At 43.3% G+C, this 17991-nt stretch overlaps 1 protein-coding gene across 2 annotated transcripts in view; it reads right to left on the minus strand.

Moving 5' to 3' along the window:
* Nucleotides 1-17991, minus strand: part of GPC6 (glypican 6) — a 3429025-nt gene that overhangs the window by 396841 nt on the left and 3014193 nt on the right. Inside the window, exon 7 of one of the 2 annotated variants that reach the window (XM_085622131.1) lies at nucleotides 15383-15412. The exons of the other annotated variant lie outside the window; for it this stretch is intronic. Within the exon in view, the coding sequence (XP_085478257.1) occupies nucleotides 15383-15412 (30 nt within the window). The remainder of the gene's footprint in view (nucleotides 1-15382; nucleotides 15413-17991) is intronic. 2 annotated transcript variants of the gene reach the window in all.

Genomic DNA, 17991 nt, shown 5'->3' on the forward strand with positions numbered 1-17991 from the left:
CTACTCCCCTTATTAAGTTTGTACTGCTAAGGTGTTCTACTACATGTAGACTCAGGGCATCTTTAGAATACGACAGTAGCGCAGCAGAGTAGAAAAAAGGGCAGTCATCGACTTGCCTGAGATTTTTACCACCGCACAGCATTACAACGTTGTAGTAATACCCTAAACTCAGAGCTTTAAGTGGGATGAAAAAACTGGGGGGCCTGTCAAAGGGGCGTGGCCAATGTAATTAAGGGCATGACTTGAAAACACATAAAAAAAATCTGTGCTTAGCATAGAGTGCTGCCCGACTTGTAATTTTCTGTTTTTGTCATTGCATCCAGATATATGATACAGCAAGTAACATCATACCTACAAGTCAGGACATTGGCTTTGTCAATGGTTGTTAGTTGCATAAGATAAATAAGCAACAACTATGGCTTGTTGTATATAATATTGAAAAAGCTTCCACTTCAAGCCCTGGTGACACAACAACAATGTTGCTGCTCCTGAGTTTCAAAAAGAGAAGGTAAATCCAGAGAAAAAATGACTCTCTTTAAAGGATTTCCCTTTGCCTACAACGCTCACACTTGGCATGATGTCATGCCGTAACTTCTCCACTAGTGAGAAGTAAGCAGTGTGACTGTGAGCACGCGCACATCGATGTGCCTGCTGTCACTGCAGTCGGGGAAAAAATTTACCGACTGTGCCAGGGCACAAAACAGAGCCCGATAGAGACCCGTTTCGAGGCCCCCTTTAAAAATCTGCTGGTGCTCAGCACCGGTGAGACCCGGCCCACTTAAAGCCCTGCCTAAACTCACTGTTTGGGGTAGTTAAGGGACGCTAAAATCAAGATGCAGAAATGACAGCCATAAACACTATTATTTCCGAATAGTCCTCTAAAAGAACAGCTATGGGTGTGCTGCCGAGCTGTTTGCCAGGGCCGGTTACGGCCAGTCTGTCCCTCGGAGCCGGACCTGAACCTCTTAATAATTAAGCCTGGGAAAAGCACTACGCTACGCTTGCGTAGTTTGCGAAGTTTGCGCTACTTCGCACTGCGCGAATTGCACGTAGCACAGTGCAAACACGCGTAGCGTAGTGCAGTGCAGCGCTCATTTTTTGCTTGCTCGCGGTCCTCAACGTCAAGTTGGCGACCGCGAGCAAGCAAAATGAAATCCCGGCAAGACTTTTTCCTCGTTCGCGATCAGCAACATCAAGTTGCCGATCGCGAGCGTGGAAAATCAACCTCCCGGCGAGCATCTCGACACGGGGAGGTCAGGTTTCTCATTGTGAGTGGTCGCGTATGCTCGCGACCGCTCATGATGAGAAACTACCAGTCCGCGTTGAGAAAGCTGCTGCTCGAGTAGAAATCTACTCGAGCAGCAGAAAACGACCGCTTGCACTGTGCAAGATACAGTTTGCACTGATTGCACAGTGCGGACAAGCATCCGGCACTGTGCAATCAGTGCGAACAGCATCTTGCACAGTGCACTACGCAGTTTGCAAAGGTACGCATAGCTCGCGTAGTGCGAAGTGCACTTCGCGTAGCTACGCGCAGCGCTACTTCGCAAACTACGCCCAGGGTTATTAATAATGAGGGGCTGTCTGTCACTCGACTGCGTCCAAAACATCTCTTGGTTTAGGTACATAATGGACTCCTTCTGTAAACTTGGGAGGAAGAAGTTATTTTTTAAATCCTGGAAGCATTTGTTTAGGGGATTATAAATGGATAAAGGGCTGTTTCATGGAAAGGGAGAAGTTACTTAGAAAAGAGGTAGAGTTGACGAAACCCACTGCTAGGAAGTACGTTTTGATAACCACTACACAGGATGTGGAGCCCTATCTAACTTCGTGAAAACAATAGGGTCAGATACTTGCTTGCAAAATTCATACTAAATCTGTTGCACTTGACATTACTCTCCCCAAGAGGCTGTTACGATTTAAAATCTCTGGGCCCCTGTGGTTGTGGCAATTGGTCCCTGCAAGACACATTCTGTTCATTATGTTTTGTGATTTTTATAAGGAACCAAAGAGACATTTTACTGTCCCGCTACTTAAAGCGAGCGGCTTTCGTCAAGTTTGTCCTGATCTTCTATATTTACAGATGCTTCCAGATGAGTTTGTTCTTGCAAATGTTGTTGCTTTTTATACGGAGCTTACAGGTAGATTAGTTATGTTTTACTGGACCTTGAGCTTTACCTTTTATTGTTCACAATGTTTTTATGCATGTTTTTATGTATTTGTTCATGTCAGGCATTTTCGTAATCTACTATTTGTTGTCTTTTATGATTTTTTAACACAAACTGAATAAAGAATTATGACGATGAAGATGATGCTGTGTGGCCATTATTCAATACCACTCTAATAGTAGACAGAAGGGAAATGGCCTTTGCAGTCATTACTGCCAAATTTGACATTATCAATTTCTAATGGCCCGTAGGTTGGATGACTCTTCGCCCAGTAGGCATTGGAGGGTCTGGTCACATAAGTGAGGTCCCAGAGTGCACCCATAGATTACCACCTTTGGGAATCCTGCCCAAAGGCGGTCGTCTATGGGTTCAGAAGCATCTTCTCTACTATTGGAGGGAGAGAAGGAGAGAGTGTGAATGAGAGATAGACTGACATGGAGTACGCCCTTCTGAACTGGGCAGCAACCATTTACTTCATATTAGCCTCTGATTTGAAATCCTAGACTATTTGGCTGCTACGTGTCTTTGTCTTTCCATTGTCTTTATTGGAATGCTTGGTTAAGTACTTTAAAAGTGAGAGAGACTGTGAGGAGTAGAAGGATGCAGCTTCCTCCCTTTTTTGACTGATTTGCATCAATCAGCAAGCGAAAACATTGTTAAATTTGATGAGGATCAGCCGCTCTGAGAAGAGCTAAGAGCAAAATTCATGGTAAGACTAATGCTTCACATAAATGACAAGGAAAAGGGGGTGAATATCCTGTGAGTGGCCTTAAGCTATCTTTGGTAACACAAGTAGACATGTTTTTACTCTTAGCCACCCATGGAAAGCATTAGTTTTAGAAGAAACTGAAAAACAATTACATTGATTAAAGAAGTTAACTAATTGTTGACAGGAATATATGTAAACTCTCCGGATCCAGCAGATTCCTTATACTTGCTAAAGCTAATTCTGTTTTACCTGATAGACTTTGTACAACCATCTTGGAAATGATTAATTACGAGTTCTTACATTCTGTTTTTTTACCTTGATCTGTTATTGTATTGATGACTCTGACTTGCTGGATTAAGGAATGTTCTTTTTAACACGTTTTTTTCAGAAATGGAATAAACCATATTTTTTTCTTCTTTCTACTTACAACGTAATCTTAAAAGGACGTTGATCAACTGAAACTGTAGGGAGAACAAATGTGCTTAAAGTACATTTGGACCAATAGACAAGGGATAGCTTCCCTAGCGCACACAGTGCTTAATTTGTAAAATAATAAGTGCCAGGGCTCTCGTCAGGAGGCCACTGCAGCTTGCAACACACATAGCCCCTGCAATGCTGCCAACGATAGAAACATCACAAATACTAGCCATCAAACTCCCACAAGTGTGACTATTCGGACAATTTCAGGCCCCCAAAGCTATAAGAATAGCTTGGGAGGCAGGTAATAGTCATTTTAATGTTTATTGAATGAATAAACTTGTTGTGTGGTCATCTCCAAATTAGCCAGACATCGCCACCTTGTGGCAGCTGTCACCAGCGCTGGTTTCGAGAATTAAGTGCTGATCGGGCACTGGTAACCACAGCTCAAATTAACCCTGGTTGCTAATCACACCTCCCGCTGATGAGGGGATAGCTTTCAGCTTATGTCACCAATTGAAGTTAATGACCTCAACCAAATCAGGAGTTTTCTGTACAAGTAATTCACTGGCTCAAGCAACGAAAGAAAATCAACCATTAAAATGTCAGCACCTGCAACACTCCTCTGGAGCATACCCATGGCTCTCAATTATATAGACCCGGCCCTGTGAAATAAGTGCAGGTGCTTAGCACCGGAAAGCACCGGCACAAATTAAGCACTGAGCGCACAATAAAATTGTTGACATTTCCACGGATCTTGGGTGGGTGAGCCTACCCCTCCACCTCCACATTTATTTTTCTTAACTACAATCGTCCTACAGTTGTGTTATCTATTTAAATAATGACAAAAGTAATTGAGCATGATTACTGGCTGTATAAGACATTATAATGTGTTTATTTACTCACTGAATTAATTTAAAAATAAACGAATTAATCAAATAATTAGAGAGCTGGAAAGAAGAATACAACACATAATTAGTACTTATAAAAATAGCATTAGAGTCATTATGGAGATGGTACACTGCATTAATTAACAGCATTTTACACAGCTTGCTAATTAAATGGCACCCACTTAACTAGCCAGTTACCCGGTTGTACAGCCACTCAGATTACAGCACATTTTAGCAGGTCTGCCTAGTGCTTACTCTGTAAAATAAAAAATATAAAAGTGCATGGGTCCAACTTTGTAGGAGCCCGCCACCAATGAATTTGAATTCTATGGTTGTAGAAAGACAAGTCTTCCTATTCTTGATTAAACTCTTCCTCCTGCCTCTTTCTAATACCACCCTTTCTCTCGCTTTCAATTGTTGTTTTTCAGCTTTGCTTTCTTCCTTTCGCAGTTTTCCTATCTATCTTTTGCTTCCTTCTTCTTTCTACATTTCTGCCTTTTTTCTCTTGCTCTGAGTCAAAGGCCGATGATGAAAACGGAGTTACTTATTCCCAAAAATTACTGACGGTGACAACATCCTACAAAAATGAAGTACAGATATTGCCATTCTCGATAAGCGAACATAAACCCCGGATGTACATTAGGCATGGGCGGAGCTCGCGGAGTAACCGAAAAACTTTGCGAGACTGGAGTTCCGCGAGTGGGCAAGGTAGGCCAACTCCAGTCCCGAGTCCTGTTCCTGTGCTGCCATGAGTGCGGAGTAGGCATCAAACTGTGACAGACAACTGCATGTTATGTTACATGTAACTTGTATAGCACTTTAGTACCATTTATATGGGCTCATAGCGCTTTCAGAATCTGGGTGCCCTAAGCCCTTCTGATTCTTCAGTACTCGTTCACAGAAGTGAAAGTGGTCTGTTGTCTTCGTACTATAGCTTGAAGTGTGCTATCTCGCTCTGTTTGTGTATACCTGTGGGTAGGTAACTCTGATAGGGCGCTATACACCCACCATATAACATATACAAAGATGCACACAGAATTATATATATGTCCTCGTGCATATATGTACTCGCTGCTCATCCGGGTAACTAATCAGCAAAGAGATGTTTACATTCAGGGTATAAAGCAAGTATATAGGAGGGATGAGGTGCCCTTTTGGGGGTGTGCTCAGATGTGTTCTGTGGAGTGTGCTGTGCCCAGGTCTATCTGCAAATGCCCCATTTACCTGTCACACAACCACCCCGTTGCCCACCTTTCTGTCACCCACAATGTCACTCCCTCTGCCCCACCTACCCCCGCCCAGGGGAACGACTGACTATCTGCTGCAGATCCTACTCAGGCCCCTCTTGGAAGTTCGCTCTTCATTGCAAATTTGTATTTTTTCCTGTGCATTCCTCACCCCCTGCGTGCTTTGTTGGATTTTGTGTTTGTGTACCCTTCATTCTCAGGCCCCTCTTGGAAGTTCGCTCTTCGTTGTAAATTTGTATTTTTTCCTGTTTATTCCTCACCCCTGCGTGCTGTGTTGGATTTTGTGTTTGTCTACCTTTCATTCTCAGGCCCCTCTTGGAAGTTCTCTCTTCGTTGTAAATTTGTATATTTTTTCCTGTACATTCCTCGCCCCTGCGTGCTGTGTTGGATTTTGTGTATGTGTACACTTCATTTTTAGTCTTTGTAATGTTCTATTTTGTACCACTTTTCTCTTGTAACGTAACTAGCTCTATTGTACAGGGCTCTGACACCTACGGGTAATGTCAGCGCTTTATAAAAATGCACTAAATAAATAAATAAAAAAAAAAAAGGTGTAGGGCATCCTGCCAGTGTCCCCTTGCCCAGTGGCAGGCCTGTGATTGGGCAGGGTGGGCCAAAGGAACAGCAACAATGGTCCCTTCCCAGCAGAGATAGGACCTAATGAAATGAATCTGAAAGCTCCTGCTTCCAATGCCCTTCACTTGCTGCTCTGACCCTGTGCAGAGCTCTCCAAACATTTCCTGTCTGACTGGGAGAAACGATGCTTTCCAACAGGGCCTAGTGTGCTGTGCTGAGAAATTCATGCCAGCAGCAAGGCCAATGAAAGCATGGGCCATGGGACTCGGAGTTCGAGAAGTGAGCACTCTGACCATGAATACAGACCAGGCGAAATCAGGAGAATATTCTGGCATTTCATCAGCACAGTCGCAACCATGTTACATTTCATGTAATAGTTTTTTATTCTATGTGCGCATGTGCGGCTCAGCCTCTGTTAAAACACATGTGACAACCAAGAGGCGCCTGTCTTCGGTCAGCCGCCCTCAACTGCCAGCTGCATAGAAATGAACCAGAGTTGCTGCACATTTCTAGTGTTATGTAATGTTATCCACACTGTGAGACAGTGTTTACCTCTCTCCAACTCCAACTGCAGGCTCGCACAGCAGGTCCATGTTCACTCATGCTGTAGCCATGAACTGTCAGGAAATGATGCTCTGAATGGGAGGAGGTGCTGCAACAAAGGAAGGACTAAAAGGCCACCACTAGCCTAAAGCTAGAGCGCTTGTCTGTCAGTTCCAGACAGAATTGTTGGTAGGATGATGCACTGGTAAACTCTGCCACGCAGCGGTTGGTGAAGTTTTTGCTGAGAAACTCTGCAAACTCTGCCGGCCGAGCGGATTTTATCGCCCACCCCTAGTCTACATTGCTCACAAGCCTGCACTTCAAAGTTGTTTGTGTTGAAGGAAGGTACATTTTGACCTTCTTATGTGGGCACTGTTTGGTGAAGAAAAAAGAAAGGGTGGTGATTGGGATGTCGAACTTATTGTGCAACTTGTTAAGAGGTTGTTAGGCACTTCTAAGGTTCTTAAATTATAATTGTCAGCTCACCTTAAGCCACATGCATGTATTAGTTTTCCACACACTACCTATCTCAGAATTTAGGGATGACGTGTAGGTGAGTTGCCAGTCATGCCCACTGTTGTTTAAATGAAATGCAGGGTTGGTGTCAGGCAAGGGCAGCAAGTGGATTAGCGCAGGGCATGCCGCAGCGCACCACCCTTGGAGCCTCTATTCCACTGTACAAGCATTCATTCGATCGCCTCAAGGGCTTCAGGAAATTAATGAGACGGGGGTTGATTCATGCCTAGCAGTCATGGCATCCGAACTGAATAGCTCTCATTGGTGGCTTGCACTTTTGTGTGTCTGGGCTCCACCCTTTTTTTCTGCCCCATTTCTATTACCCAATTCCATTATACAAATAGTGAATAATAAACTTTGTGTGATGCACTGTAGCATCACCTGCAAAGCTAGTGATTCAGGCTTCAGCTGTGTTGTGCCTGGGGCTACACATCAATCAGCCTGTCACCTCACCCTCCCCTATCTTGTCACAGAGTGGGATCAGCAAGCCGACTGCCTCCTCCCCACCGTGTGAGGAGTTGGGAGAGATTGACGTGAAAACGCAAGAGGCTGAATGTTGCAGCAAGTGCACTGTATCAACATGGTGCATCCAATGTGCAGTCTTCAGCTTTCACTTTCCTGCTTCAGTGCTTGAGCCAGGAAGGAGCTGTGTTCCCTTCCAAAGGGAGCACCTTGGCAGACCTGAAATGCGCCGGTACGGACAACTGAAAGTAGGTCAAAAAAAGATTTCTCAATTTTGGGTGCTTGCCTGTGGGTCAGAGTGTGTGTGCTGATGAGAGCATGAGTGTGTGTGAAGGTATAGACATGCGTTTTGAGCGTGAGTGATGGGGAAATGAGTGAAAATGAGTGAGTGGCAATTATAATAATTGTGAGAGAGAATGAGTGACAGTAAGTGAAACTGAGTGAAGTGAGACCCTGAGAGTGAATGCTGGCGTGTTGTGGGGCAGATTTACAAGCCCCTTGCGCCTCATTTGCGCCGCCGTTGCGTCACTTCTGTGACTCAGCGGCGGCGTAAACCTTGCGCCACATTGCGCCCTATTTACAACGTGAGCATCTAGGGAGATGCGTCACGTTGTAAAGCCCTGCGCCACATGAAACCTGCGTCAGGTTTCATGTGGGTGTTACGGCGCAGGGTGGACGTTTCCTCGCAGGTACGCCTCGTAAACGTGAAGCAGTGAAATCTACAAAATTTCACTGAGTCACTTTTACGGCCATGCTGCGTCAAAACCCTGCGCCTGCTTGAAGCAGGCGCAAGGAGTGACGCAGCAAGTTAGGCATAGGGCGCCCCCGAGCCTTGCTGGAGCGGCGTCGCGCTTGCAACACGACTCCAGCAATACGCCGCCTTTACGACGGGGGATGCGACACGCATCTGCCCATCCGTGCGCCACGGCGCGCCGCATTATAAATGCGGCGTATCTGTGGTGGCACACAGGTGGTTTTGCCTGTTGCAAGTGTTCTGGTGCATCCCTGCTGATTTGCAGAGATGCGCCAGACCTTGTAAATATGCCCCTGTATGTAGATGCACCCGTGATAAAATGCTGGCCCTCGCAAAATGATACCTATTGACCTATTAGGAGCATCAACTGCACAATTTGAAACAACAGAGTCAACTTCTGGGGAAAATTGGGCTTTGTAGTCTTTGTACACATATGAAGTGCTTGAATATTTAATGAGTGGTCTTCCAGATCCTATAGCTTTTGAGCAAATTTATGTGAAAAGTGTGCATTAGAATACAAAACATAATGTAATTTATTAAATTGTTTTTGAGGGACACTGCCTCTTCACCCCCATTTCAGCCCCCACCCAAACTCACTAAAATCTTTCCTTCTCGAATTTGGGGCACATTTTGTGCCCAGCCGCTTTACTTTTCAGTACTGCTAGCTCTTCTGTATTCCACACCCATCTAGGGTGAGACACAGATTTGCATCTTTTTGCACCTCAGGCAGCTGAGCTGAGAAGCGCTCAGCAGAAGGATGTAAGACAAATGTAGCCAAGAGCATGCTAGGATGTGCCTCTTGAAGCTCTACACACAAGAAGCTGTAGAGAGGATCCTCTGACAGGAATTTGACTCAAAGAGAAGTGCTGTGTTACAGAAGACGTTGAAAGAGGAATTCAAACACCTCCAGTGAAGTGGTCATTAACTAGCAGGCATCTGGCCCCAATGCCTTTAATGTGACAACAGCCTGATTACATTTTAATGACCAGTGCTCTCGAGATAATCACCGGAATGCCCCTCTTTAAGGACAGCAATATTTTTAACTAATTTGACTGAATGTAAAACAGAAAATACAATTGTGTGTCCATAAGAATCGTTGGAATCCATGTCCAGAACTAGATGTAGTGTACTTTTATATTTTTACCCCCATACCTAATGAAATAAGAAAGGCAGAATTTAAGACGAATTAGTGTGTTAGGGATTTTTCTCACTCAGGTTCATTGGTAGACCTGGCTGTCATTTTCTCATGTATACAATATTAACCAAGGATATATAATAAAATATTAACTATGCGTGAATGAAAACTGTTCATTACTTTATAGACCTACACTTCTATGCACTCATCATCCAGACCACATTGTTGCTGGTTGCATAGTTGCTGGAGTCCACTTTATCCTTGTCAGACATATAGGATACACCGTTGTTTTGCCAAGTACTGCTGTCTGTAATTAAATGTTGTATATTAACAAAAACCCTGAAAAATACTTTTAAAAATGTGTGAATGAAAGTGAGTGGTCCTTAAAATATATTCCTGGTGCTCATTTCCAGTATTGGGTCTCAGTAATGTAATAACTGTTGAGTAGATAATTGCACACAGGCATAGGATACATGATTTGCACAAAATCAAACATTCTAGTAAATTAGGAGAACTAAGAATGTAGAGGAAGACTGCTTGCTTCAAGGCTGTATCTTTTGCACTACAACGCTCTTGGGTGAGTAGTACTTGAGGCTAGGCGCTTTCTCTTTTGAGATAATATCTAATGCATGGTGGATTCCAGTACACATTTCTTATCTCTTAGACACTTTTCTGCTTCATTCTAGGTACTCTCTATCTCAGCAAAAACTAGAACAGATAAAGAAGTTCAACAAAGGTGTTAGAACTGGGGTTTCTGGTTGTCACAGTATGCATGTAAATAATCAAAATAGGGAGTGAAGAGGAAATGCTCAGAGAGCAAAAGAGGTGGAAACGCCCTCCTCTAGTTAATATATGAGAAACAAAAGGGATCCGCCCTTGAATACATATATAACAGTGTTCTCCCAGACTTAGTGTGTCTCCTACAGTGGTGGAAAGCACACAGCTTTGTTTAAATATTTAAACAAAGCTGTGTACTTTCCACCATTGGAGGGGACACACTAAGTCTGGGAGAACACGGTTATATATCTATTCAAGGGTGGATCCCTTTTGTTTCTCAAGAAGAAACCACCACTCTAGTCAGAGAAATCTAGGTACACACTAAAAGATAACCTGTGCTCTACCTCTGATAGTTTGGCACAGAGCAGTCCGGCGTATCTAAAGAGGCAATATGTCAAGTATTTGAGCAGCACACACACGCACACAGTAACACAATGAAAACACCACAAAAATACCCCACACATGGTTAGAAAAAGAGATTATATTTACCAAACACCAAGAATCCAATTAGTAGAACTGAAGGTATACATTTTTAAAGAATAAATCAAAATCTAGTGCTTAGAGTCAAATAGCGCTTAGGGATTACTTGAGATTGCACTGGACCAGGGGAAAACCAAAGTCCAGGCCGACCACGATGGAGGGCAGGTCGGCTACAGGACTCACGCAGGTACCGCTGAAAAAGTACCTGGAATGGAGCAAGCATGGACATCAAAAACTCTATGTGTCAGTTCCGATCTGCACAGGCGATGAAGACTTCGTCGACGAACCCCTTTACAGTGCTACAATGCAGGCACTGCTTCATGGTTGACCCACGCTGTCTTTCGTTGTCAAACCACGCTGTCCATTGAAGCAATAGCGTTGATCGGCTTCTGCACCAGCATCGAAAGTCAATGCCTCTCTACTGACCGGCGCAAAGCCGTCACTGCGTTGGTTTTGATGGCTCTGGAGTCGGATAGCAGAAGTCACCTCTCAAGTGCCCAGAACTGTATTGACGCCACTTGGTAGGGCAGGACTCTCAGATGGTACAGTAAGGTGCTGTTGCAGAGTTGAAGGAAGTCTTTGATGGCTCTGAGACTTCAGAACAGGGGGCAAGCCCTTGTAGTCACTCTGGGTTTAAGAGAGACGGCCTCAACATGGCAGAGACCAACAGGCAGCAGGGCAGCAGAGCAAAGCAGAAAAACAGATCTCCCAGAGCTGCAGTTAAGCAGAGTGACAATCCTTGTAGCACATCAGTCTTTACTCTTGGCAGAGTTCTTCACAGGTCCAGTAGTCTACTGTGTTAGTAGGGTCAGAGCCCCAGTATTTATACCCAGTTGTGCCTTTGAAGTGGGGTGACTTCAAAGCAGATGCTTGAAGTGCACAGGTTCCCCTTTCATCACAGCCATGGCTCCAGACTGTCAGTTGGGTTAATTATCCCTTTGTGTGGGAAACAGGGCACTGCCTATTCAGGTGTAAGTATCAGCTCCCTCTCTCTCTCTTCCTGCCCAGCAAGAGCTATGAGAATGCAGAAGAAAGCAGATGAGTTCTCTGTCACACACACCCTTCCTGTGCTTGTCGCTGTCTAGAGGGAATGCACACAGTGTAGCTTTCACCCGCCCCAGACATGTATTGAAGAAAGGCTGCAAGGACCACAGAGAAGTATGAGCAGAAAAATTGACACATTCTAAAAGTGGCATTTCTAAAATAGTGATGTTAAATCCAACTTAACCATTCAAGAAGGTTTATCATTTCCATTCCAAAGATATGAAACATGATGCAACTACTTCTTTCTAATCAGGAACTACAGCTTAAAAGTGTATTATGGTATTCCCAGTGCTAACCCATGAGAGTAGTAGGCTTCACGTTAGTGAAAAACATATTTATCTATTTCTTATGTTATGGTATTTGGATCTTGATATAGCTCATGACTCATTCCCGTTGGGACATCTCGGTGCACGAGCAGGGTGTGTTTGTAAAATATATTAACACGTGAATGTTTGGCAACTTCCGCTGCACAAACATTTTATATACGGTGTAGCTAAATACACTTTTATAGACGGGCACTTAAAGCTCATAGTTTTTTCATTCTTTGGAAAGTGCAGGAAATACACTGATAAAGGCCAGGCTCTGCTACATTTCCAATCACTGCAGAAAGGTTGTAGTTTGTGAGACCCTGCGTCTGCCAAAACTTGTACAGACCACACGTAGTGTACACTGTGCACTTCTACCTGGGCCACCACAGATCTAACAACCTGACCCCAGGAGCATCCGGAAATGTGACTTTAGGCAACGTCCCACAGTCAGTGTGCGTTAAACATGAAAACAATTTAGTAATCCTCTGTAAGTCATATTGTAATTGTGCTCATACACCCCATGTGCAGAAATTACCCCAGTGCCATCTTTATGTAGCCTGTGGTGAGCAGCATTTGGTTAGAGGCGTGGTCCTTCATCCGCAACTGCAGTCAGGGACCAAAGACAGGATATATGACCCAAGTGACCATCACTTCTGAAGCAGTCAAGTAATATTGACTAATGTGGTAAAATTCTGTGCGCTCTAAAGTGACCCACATTTCACACAATACTATGTGTCAGTCTCATTCACCAATGCTGTCGAATGAATGAATGAATGCCTTGAGAGTACAGGGTAACAGGGATCAGCACTGCATACATTCTACAGATATGATTGCGGACCTGTTGTGCACCTGAGCTACGGCGGCCAACACTGCAGAGATAGTAGGCCTGTGAGTTTTAGTGACCATCATTTGTTCCACAGTGAAATAATCATACGCATTTATGCCTAAGGACCGGCGCTTCAGAAATATTAAGTTTGTTATTCCACTGAATAATACTGCAGGTTCTAGCGCTGCAAGTATTGTGTGAGCCCCGGAAACCGTCACTGTATATTTATCTCAACCCAACAACATATATTGCTTGTTTGTATAACTCTCAATGACCAACACTGCAAACTTGCATTATTGCCCCACAGACAACATAAATCACGGCACGTATGTATGTACAGTGACTAGAGCAGCTTGGCATGTTAAATCCGGCATGACCAAAAACTCAATACGTATCTGAGCAACCAACTTTGCAGAAATAAAATCCCTGTGTTGCTGTGCCTAACACTTCAGAAATCACGGTGCCGCATTGCAAGTTGTGTATGAGTCATATGTTGTAGCACTGCACTCGTATGTGCAGGAGCCTCTGGGTGCGGCACTGGGTCACCCTGTGTAAAATACGATGCACGCTAACTGTATGCCCCCAAGACATTTTTAACGTATCTGTGCCACATTTTTGTACCGTGTCGTGCTTTGCTCATTGTACCACTGTTACTGTGCACACATTGTTCTGAGGGTCTTACAGTTGCTGTCCTCAGCCTTAGAGTGCACCCTCTTGCCACGCTGTCTCTACAACATATCTTAAACACATTTGTAAAGACAATAGCTCTGGCTAAACATTTATAAGGTCCAAAAAGCGAGACATATTGGCTATGCCAAGGCTTGTTGATGTAGTCAACAAAAGGCTTCCACCTACAGACAACTAAAAGTTCTCTAGTAGACAAGACCTAAACAATGCAATTTTACAGAGTTCACTACTGAGACAGATAGTGGTTTCAGTGGCTCTGTCTCCAGTTCAGATGCACAAGACTGGATTGAAGACACATGGGGGCATATTATCAAGCCAGGCGATAAAATTAACGCAGCTTTAGCGGCAGAAAACTGCCGCTAAAACTGCGATAATGGGCTTGATAATATGCTCTATGGAATTCCAATTGAAGCCCATGTTAGATGTGCAGGACATCTAACATTGGTTACTTATCCAACCGAATAAAGCTTTTGAAATGAAATGTGTGCATCCTAGCTTTCTGTCCACTTTGCAGCGTGATTTTATTTCCCTCAACATTTGACGGTCTACAATGCTGTTTTGATATTTCTAATTTACAAGTAAATAAGATATTTTTTCAAACTCCTTTACATGGGAACATATTACTTCAAACCTTTTCGTCTGCCTTCTGCAATGGTGGGCAGCAGCATTGTAGATGTCAGTCTACTCCATAATTTAAATTGGCGCGAGATTATTCTTACAGAATTCAAAGGAATCGTTAGTTGTTAGAAGTAGTAACCTAAAAGAAACCTTGAAATAACATTCTCTGATTTCAAAATGCATAGTTCTAGTCCAGGTGGACCACAAATCCGCGAGGTTTTATCGCCCAAGCTATGAATGTGCAGATCAGATCCGTTATATGCAAATCGTCTTCATGCATTATTTTTGAGGGTATTTCGAAACACTAACTGGTTGGCAGACTGCGAGAAATTAAGTTTTATATCGCTAAACCAAAAGTGCTTTTACAATCGAAAGGTTTCTAAATAATACCGCACATCCCCTTCCAGGTTTAAAAGATCATGCCCACGTTTTTCAGAGTGTAATGCCATGCCCACCTCAATAAAAGAAACCGGCAGTTTAGTAATTGGCCACGTTTCACACTTCATGCAGCCTCCGTGCCCTTTTTGACACATTAGTCTGCTATGCATATATTTTATTAGTATTTATTCTACCATTAACGCTGTTAAGGTTAACAAATCATTAATTCAAGTAAAAGCCCGTACAGAGCCAAGCTTCGCACGCAGCACCACCATGCATTTAACCCGAGCCCACGGCACCCAACAGGAAGACTACTGTTAATTAAAAATGATTTGTTTTTAGGCAATCGGGCAGCACGCAGACACCGTGAAATGTGGTCTTTTTTATTTTGCAATTAGTTAACAGACACGCCGCGCACACACTCACAAACACTCTTCAATACTGAAGTGGGAAAAATAAAGCGTCCTCACATTTCCTCAGCTGCGCTACTTGGCAATTCCTCGAGGTGCGAGCGCGCGCCTCTCGCGCGCTTACTTCACACGTGGGCCTCCCTGCAGCACATTTAACGTTTGGAAGAACATCACACCCAATCCATCCCGCGTGCCCAAGCCCTGCATAAATATGACGGATAGAAGTATTTCAGTGCGTTGGATGGTGTTGGGCGCAGCTGTTTGAGCGCTAATTAGAATCAGATGCGAGCGTTTAACATTATGAATGAAGCTCTGTTTATTTTACTCTGCAGACAAATAACGGGAAGTTAGTGGACATGAAACCGCGGGAAACGCCATAGCAAGCTGCTCAGTGAGGAATGGGGATGGGTTTGAGGAGAAAGAAAGCAAAAGCTTACACCGTGCTGCATTGTTCTCCAGACAGTCCTCTGCGAAGCAAGGGGGTGCAAGGAACAGAAAGAAAATAGATTACTACACACATAAGCATCAGAGAAAAGCAAGAGCTGGGCAGAGGCATGTAAAATTAGAGCATATAAGAGGCAAAAGAGAAATAGTACAATATGGGTCAGACTTGCTTCACAGATTGGCATTAAATTCAAATGTTCTTGCACTGCTGAGGTCATTAGTTCCCTCTTTTTCACTAACCACCTCGTGTGTAAACCCAGTATCCTCACATCATCACTGTGGTGGTGTTATGAGGCTGTTTGGGTTGAATAGATTCCACTGAAGCAATAACTTCGAGACCTCTGGTAATGGTAGAATTGTGAGATAGTTCCACTGCCGCACATTTTTAGGGTATGGTAGCAGCATTTCGCGACTAAATATTCTCTTACCAAAATATTGTGTCCTACACTGCATTTACAAAAATATAGCCACATTAGAGTTAAAAATAGAAAAGTTAGAGCCAATGGAATACTAGTTTTGTAAACGACATTTAGGACACAATATTTATGTCGTTCAATATTTTTATCAACACTAGTCTGGTAATCAACCCATTTCTGCTATTGCGGATCAAGAGTATTCCTAGATCTTGCAAATGACTCCAGTGGTTTCTGGCAGCAAAGGCTGATGGACGCCGAAGACAAAAATGTGGTAAACTAATCATGTGGTAAATGGGTGGTGGTGGGGCAACACTAGACATGGCTGTACCATATGCGATGCATTTTTATTCCCAAATGAAAGGGTCATGATGCATCTCCTTATTAATGCATGAATGACATCACCATATCAAGTTATTAACTTTCGATTTAGTGCCGGACTCTATATCATTCCCTAAGAATCAAAGGTGAGGGTCTTGCTTTCCGAAGCCATTATTTATATGTATAGTTTTCTACAGTATAGTCTGCAAGGCCGCAGTGTAACATTGATAACAATAAAACAGTTAGAACTGGTCCTGATGACGATGATGATGATATGCTTTCCCCATTTTTAAACAACTGGAGCAGGTTCCAGTTGGGCCATTCTTGTTCCTCAGCTAGATTCATGAATGCAAGATTGATTAAATCGTCCCTTAAAGCAAGTTTGATAAAGATTTGTGTAGGGAAATGTGCTTCTCAGGAGTTCACGTGGTGTCATGAGATGTTTTGATTTGATCAAACTGGTTTTATTGGCATATTTTGACTTTGGGCATTTGGAAGCTGCAATACAACACTCAGCACATGTACACTGCTTTTTAAACATGCCGATAAGTTGGCTAACTCTAATAGGCATATCAGACTGTAAAAGAAGGCCATGGTAATAATGGGACACAAAAAATAGCATTGGCATGAGAGGCAGATGGAACAAGTGGGATGGCTGGAGATAAAAGGCCCAATTTCTGGTCAACAAGGGTATTCCAATTTGGGTCCTGAAAGAACAGCAATCCAGAGTACCAATTATATTGCACTGATGTATATCAGCACCCTATATGTATTGTTCCAGTTGAGTGCCAATTGTAAGTCCAATAACTCAGTTTAAATACTTTTTGTTTTTGTTTTGTTCTGATATATTTTAGAAACTTTATCCTTAGGTATCAAGGTAGGACTCAAGGTGACATCTATATTTTTCTTACTCACTGGCTTAGCATGAATTATAGAGATAGGGATCCCTATTGGCCCTGAAGAATGCCCCTGATCATTGTTGGCAAATGAAAGGGCAGAAACATGTTGGCATATTACGGATGGTGGGACAATAGTACACATACACCATCCCCTCATTCTTTTAAAAGTTTATCCTGGGTTTACCTTTAGACATTTTTAGCATATCTGGATCCCTTCTTAGACAGTTAGTTTTATCCAGGAACTCTCTCTTATTTGAGGTTGAGTACGCCCTGCTTGTATTATCTTACCAGGAATGAGGTCGCCTATGAAGAAGCATTCCACAAATAGTGGGTGAGGCCTCTTCTTCCAATATAATTGGTATTCTGCATAGCTGTTCCTCCAGTTCCCTAGTTGGAATACTCTTGATATAGACCAAAAATAGGTCCCTATATCTCCACCATCACACTTATTGTGCTTTCTTTATTATTGATGTTGAAGGGCGTGCATTGGTGTACCTCCACCTCTCCTGTTGTGTTTTGAGATGAAAGGCAGATGGCACATTTAGCAAGCTGAGTGGACTTACACCACCCACATGAATGACTAAAACATGGCACCCGGAACCCCCATACAGCTCTGAATTGCTCTGAGCTGATGGTGCAGCAAGCACATGCAACATTAACCATCTCAATGTGCTTAAAAAAAAACTTTTAACATTGACCACTTCACCTATAAGTAGTGCCTCTTGTGCCTACAAAATAACTGGTTCATAGAACTTGATGGCTGGAGGTGCAATTTGTAAAGATGGCCAATACTGAAGAAGTAGCAGAGTTTTTATAAACAGTTTTCTTGAGAGAGGGTGCCCCAACTGTACGGGTCACTGATAATAAGGAGCAGTTTATATCAAGGAAATTCCAGAGATTCTTGTCTCATCTGGGCATAAAACATGTCATGACCTCTTTATATCACCCCACAGCAATGGGTTTGTCGAG

Source organism: Triturus cristatus, chromosome 8, assembly GCF_964204655.1.
Source record: "Triturus cristatus chromosome 8, aTriCri1.1, whole genome shotgun sequence".
NCBI classification, from domain to species: domain Eukaryota; kingdom Metazoa; phylum Chordata; class Amphibia; order Caudata; family Salamandridae; genus Triturus; species Triturus cristatus.